Source organism: Eleutherodactylus coqui, chromosome 7 (genome assembly GCF_035609145.1).
Source record: "Eleutherodactylus coqui strain aEleCoq1 chromosome 7, aEleCoq1.hap1, whole genome shotgun sequence".
NCBI classification, from domain to species: Eukaryota; Metazoa; Chordata; class Amphibia; order Anura; family Eleutherodactylidae; genus Eleutherodactylus; species Eleutherodactylus coqui.
Window position 1 is genome coordinate 179,545,207 of NC_089843.1, and position 6,000 is coordinate 179,551,206.

At 44.3% G+C, this 6,000-nt stretch overlaps 1 protein-coding gene across 2 annotated transcripts in view; it reads right to left on the minus strand.

The window, feature by feature from the left end:
• Positions 1-3,453, minus strand: part of HERC3 (HECT and RLD domain containing E3 ubiquitin protein ligase 3) — a 57,057-nt gene extending 53,604 nt beyond the window's left edge. The window contains exons 1-2 of one of the 2 annotated variants that reach the window (XM_066574045.1): positions 1,879-2,593; positions 1,586-1,745 (exon numbers count right to left, since the gene is read on the minus strand). In XM_066574045.1, coding sequence (XP_066430142.1) covers positions 1,586-1,745; positions 1,879-2,104 — 386 coding nt within the window. In that variant the 5' untranslated portion in view covers positions 2,105-2,593. Of the gene's footprint in view, positions 1-1,585; positions 1,746-1,878 lie in introns of both variants that reach the window. The other variant, XM_066574046.1, reaches the window with a different exon arrangement.
• Between the last annotated feature and the right edge of the window lie 2,547 nt (positions 3,454-6,000).

Sequence of the window (6,000 nt, forward strand, 5' to 3'; positions counted from 1 at the left end):
ATACAGGGCTGAGGAATTTTCCTGATAGGCCTATTATGAGGCCTTAGACTAGATAAGGAGAGTTGGTATGCTTCTTTGAAGAGGTGAGTCTTTAGGGAGCGTCTGAAATGCAGTGTATCAGGGATTGTCTGAATGTCTTGAGGTAGAGTGTTCCATAGGATCGGTGCTGCTCTGGTGAAGTCCTGGAGACGAGCATGTGAGGTCCGTATTAGAGGTGCGTCTAATCTGAATGTGTTGGCGGATTGGAACGCGCGGGATGACAGGTAAATGGACAGGAGAGAGGCAATGAAGGATAGCGTGCCGTCATGGAGAGCGTTGAGGGTGATATGTAATAAACTATGTATATATACACTAGTATATTACATAGTGACCCACTGACTTGAACAGAATGTGAATACATATGCAATTTTCTGCAACAATTCTAGTTGATTGCGAGGGGTGCCAGAAGCTGAATACTGTAAAGCAGCTCACCGTGGGGGAAGAGGCAGTACATGACAGGGAGTTGTCCTACAGCACCTTCTGGGGTGGCCACCTAATTGTTCCATATTCCTACAAGAATTAAAGGGGTGGTCCAGTTGTAAATTATTGATGGTCTGGCCATACGGGATCCCAGCCAGTCAGCTGTTTCTGGGCTGGTGCACTGAGCCGATTTTTACATTAAGCAGGCAGCTCTGTTCTCACTGTAGTGGCCAGCCTTGGGATTGCAGCAAAGTTCTCATTCATTTTAATGCCTGCAATACTAAGCCTGGCCACTACAATGGGAACGGAGAGGTTTGGTTCCTGCAGAAATCATCTTATGGCATAAGTGCAACGGCCCTGCAAACAGCTAAATGACCCCCACCAAGCAACTACTCATGACATATTCTGAGGATAGACTATCAATAGCTTACAACTGAACAACCCTTTTAATTTGCCTTATTATATATTGATACGGTTCTGACCCCTCCATAAAACTGCATTACTTGGCAGATGTGTCATTCAGGAGCCTACAAAAATGAAATGGCAAAGTAGAAGTAATAGTTTACAATTTTCTGATACCAACTTTTGGAAATCACTGAAATAATAGAATTACATTCTAACTAAAAAAAATTCTGACATAAACTTTAGAAGAAAAAAAAACCATACTGGCAGTCAGTGGGGGGGGGGGGGGGGGGGGGGGAGCGTTTCAGTCTATAGCAGTTTCATAACTATGATTCTATCGTCCTCTGTATGACATGCTATTGGCCAAACGGTACTATATTTTTGTGCCGTTATACCATTTAATAGAACAAACCTGTCTCTATAGTAAGTTACCATTAAGAAGGGTAAAACATTATGGTGACAGATCTGCTTTTAAAGCCACATTGCCAAATGCAATTTACCATTCTCGTATTATGAGAGATTGTATTGGATCAAGTTGGTAGAACAACTTCCGGTATTTCCCATGTATTCTCTCTTTTACAGTGTTAACCAAAACACTTCTCTAAAGGACAGGCAAGAAGGGAGGAGCAGTCCGTAGAGACTGGGGAAACAATGCGCCCTCATCCTAAAACACGGCGCTGGATCCATAGGGAGGTGGATATGTAGAGTATCCGAAGCTTCATACCTTGGAACTGGAACAGAATGTTCTGTAGTGGAATGTCCCAGCTGTCCTTCACTCCCGGCTCCCCATGAGAAGAGTTGACCTTGACTATTGAGTGCAACGCTATGTGCCTCTCCACACGCTACGAGAATTATATGTTCATTTGCCAAAGCATTCACGCACCCTGACACAAAAGTTAAAAGAAAAAATCATAATCTCAAAATTACATTAAATAATGCTGAATACCTTCAAAATGCAATGAAAAACTTCCCTGACTATATGTATCCAGCTATGTTTCTACTACTAGCTAGAAATACCTGGCGTGACGTCCTCCTGATCATGACCAAGCTGGCCTGCGTTGTTGCAACCACAACTATACAGTCGTCCATCTTCTAGTAGAAACACAGAATGGTTTTCTCCGCAGGCAACTTGCTTGATAAAAATAGACAGGGGGAACGGTGATATCCTTGGTTCGGGGGCAACCGTTAAAGATTCATCATTAAATCCAAGTTGTCCAAAAGCAGAGTGCCCCCAACATAACATGGCTAGTGAAAGTTCCTGATACGTAAAAAAAAGACAAAAGCAGTAGTTAAATGTAACACTAGACCTACTACAGGACTACATGATAGGGGGTGACCATCACTGCTGCACTAAAGGTGCCCATACATCTGTACTCGCTGTCCAGCCGAGCGTGTATGTGCTCTCAACCGGGAGCAATGAGTAGGCAGCAGCCAGGCATCTCCAGCAGTGGTTTATCTCGGAGACGGAAAGAGCGGGCATGTTGAAATCCAATATGCCTGATCCTTCGCTCTCCTACATCTGTGGTTGGGCAGAATCTGTTCACCCACATAGACATTTGATTGGAAACTGGTTTGGTGGAAATCTACAGGTTCAGCTGACAATGTGTATGGCCAGCATTAGCCTCCAGTGTGGTCAACCTCCATGTTACCAGGGCTGTAGAGTCAGAGTCCCGTTTTGGTGGAGTCTCAGTCAGTAGAAATGTACTTATTTTGGTTCATAAATATATATAATAAATATGGAATCCTTAATTCAATGCTGAATTTGCTGCATATTTCCTTTGATAGGAATTTAGGAAACAACAAGATTACTCAACGGCAATCAGTTTTCCCATGAGCCCATAACAGTACCCATGAAAGCCCGCCTCCCATCCGGACAGGAAATAGGAACCTTCCAGATCTCTTTAAAGGCGAAAACACCGTTCACCACCTCAGTTCTGTAACAAGATCCATGGACTATTTGAGGCTTTTTCTATTTCATACCTAAACTTTATTTATTTTCTCCATTTCACAGCAGTAGGGGGGGAAAACATTAGCGGTGCCGTCATGGGCTCATGTTAAACCGATTACCGGTATGTAATCTTGTTGTTTCCCTTATGTCCATGAGAGATTAAACTAGATAAATAGGGGAAGAGGGGGGTGGGGGGGTTGCTAGCCTTAGGTACTATTCTACTTATGGCTAATAGTCCCCTCGGTTGGAAAAACAAACATCAATAGAGCACTAGCAAAACTCCAAGAAGTTGTCTTAAAGATATGATAAATTGAAATATTGGTACTCTACTCCTGTTGCAGAAACCATGCCACACTACCACATGGGCATTCAAACCCTACAGAAATACATGCCAGCTTGTTAGTCCTTAGGATTCAACTGGCCCTTGCTATAGTGGTTTCTTCACCACAGCCATCCAGATAATGAACTCTCTTCTTTCATCATTCCTCGAAAGAGGGAAGGAAGATTTCAAAGAAAAAGGGAAGATAGTATTACACCAAGACATTGCACATGGGATTATAGAACCTTAGGACAACCCGCTCTAAACTGGAAAATTAGGAGGATTTGTGTAGTTTGTCACAACTCCAAGTTGAAGTCAGAGTAACAAAAAAAACTAATCCTAATGATCAGGATTCTAACTAAAGCAGAAGGTCAAGGGTAAAGACACCATAAGGGCGGACACCCACTGGCGTATTTTTCTCCACTGCGCTGCGAGAGCAAGAAAAAAAAAAACGGGATGACGCCGGGATATTGCCAGTCTTCTGAATGGGGCCAGCGGCAGCAGCGCTAACCCCATTGAAAAGATATGGAGAATACTGCGGACTTTTGCCACAGCTGTGACAGAAGTGCAGCATGCTATCCCATTGCTTTCAATGCGCTGCGCTGCTGCCGGTCCCATTGAAAGCAGTGGTTTTTGGCAAACCCTGCAGTATGATTTTCAGGGAAGGGCTTGAAATATAAGCCCTTCCCTGAAAATCATCAATAAGTGGTAAAAAAAAAATTACTCACCTCTCCGCCGCGTCCTCCGGCTGGCTCCCAGACACTTAAAAATCCCCGCCTCCTGAAAGGGCTGTGCTGATTGGCTGAGCACTCAGCCAATAACAGCTAGTGCTTAGCTATTCATTCATGAATAGCACTATCTTAGCTATTGAAAGCAATGGGATAGCATGCTGCACTTCTGCCACAGCTGCGACAGAGGAATCCTTCATCCCTGCGGGGATGAAGGAAACTCCTGCCACAGCTGTGGCAGAAGTCCGCGGTATTCTCCATATCTTTTCAATGGGGCTAGCGCTGCTGCCGCTGGCCCCATTGAGAAGACTGGCAATATCCCGGTCTCATTCCGGCGTCTTTCTTGTGCTGCGAGGCGAGTTTTTTCAATTGCTCTCGCAGCACAAGATAGAAAATATCGCCAGTGGGTGTCCGCCCTAAGGCTACTCCTTCACATAAGGACATGGCATCAGAAAGTTTATTACACAAATTTTCTTTGGGAGGTAACATTCACCTGGTCTCACCCAACGTAACCTATAGATACCACAAACTGCATCTCATGTTCTTCTCATCATGTTTTGGTAAAATCATCAGAACACTCTTACCTCAAATCAAAAGGTAATCTTTAGCCGGGATGTTACTGAAAGTGTATGGTGAGGAAAAGTGACTTTGTCTACTAACTTTCGCACTGAAGATCACAGACAGAGCCCATACTATAGGACATAGGAAAAAGGCACTGAGGTCCTAGGCCAAAGCCCGGACGCTATAGTGGCATCAGGCAAAAGCTCAAAAGGATATACCGGCAAAACCAAAGCTTAGAAGCCATATAGGACAAACTTAAAAGCCATGGGCAAAGACCAGGAGCCAGACGGCCCACCATAGGCCTGGCATCCCCGAGGCCATTCCACCATAAGCACTGAGGTTATACAGCCATAAGCTTTATTCACACAAGTATATCGGCCGCATTTCCATGCCAACCGATATACGCAACCATCTGAGGCATTGGTTTCTAATGCATTCGTTCACACAGGGGAATATACGGCACGTAAAAACATCACACCGTAAAAAAAAAAAGGAACATATGTGAAATACGCGCTGGAGAATATACGGTGGGTGAAGGACAGTTCTTGATCTATCTTTTAACCAATATACAAAGGTAGCTCCCATAGACTCCTATGGGTGTTGGGGAAAAAAAGGGAGGGGGAGGCATTTTAGCAGCGGCCAATGCTGCGAAAAGCTCTCAGGTGTCTCTATGTAGGCATTGGAAGTCATTCTGAGGATTTATGCTGAACGAGGGCTTTCTGGGGGTGCAACATATTTTTTTTGCTAAAAACGTTGCACCTGGTCGTGTAAAAGGACGAGAAAACGCTAATTAAGCATAGGACTTAATCGCTGAAAATTGTCCATTCATGGAATTTACGGCGCGGACGAGAGAATGCAAAAACGCATACGCTCGTGTGAAAGAGGCCATAGACGAAGGCAATCAAGTCTGGATACTGAGAGCTAACCCGCCTGTGTTTCAATCTTGTAGGGTTAAGGTAAAGGTGGAGTCCAATCCCTTACAACTGCAAGGTGATTGCACTATGGACTGGCAGGAGATCCTCTTAGAAACCGCTCATTTCTCTCACCTGCTCCAAATAGTGGTTAAACTAGGAGTCACGCATCTGCTGATGGAAGCACCAGATAAAACAGGAGGTCACATACAGCAAACCTCCAGGTGCAGCAACACAACTGGGCAAGTGGATGATTCCAGGCTTAACCAGTGGATCCTAGTGGACACTTACAACAGACAGGTAACCTCTCATGCCATCTAGTTTGGGAGTGAGGCCCTGAAGGCCATCCTTTAGAGAGGAATCCTTGAAAAAGCCAAGATAGCCAAGCAGCAGCTACCTCAGCCTTCTCCAATCTGCCCTATTGACAGGAAGCGGAGGCAGTGAGCGGTGTTCCCTCATCAAAAGAGATCTGGGAGGTTCCCATTTCCTGTGTGGATGGGAGGCGGACTCTTAGGGGTGCTGTCATAGGCGTAAGGGAAAAGTTTTGTGTTCTGAAATTGTATTCCAATAAATACTTGTGTTCTACCTTTATTATTTTATCATAATGGTGATGAAAACCCTGATTTTATCATTGTAATAGTAAATGTATTACTTAAAAAAAAAACAAAAAAA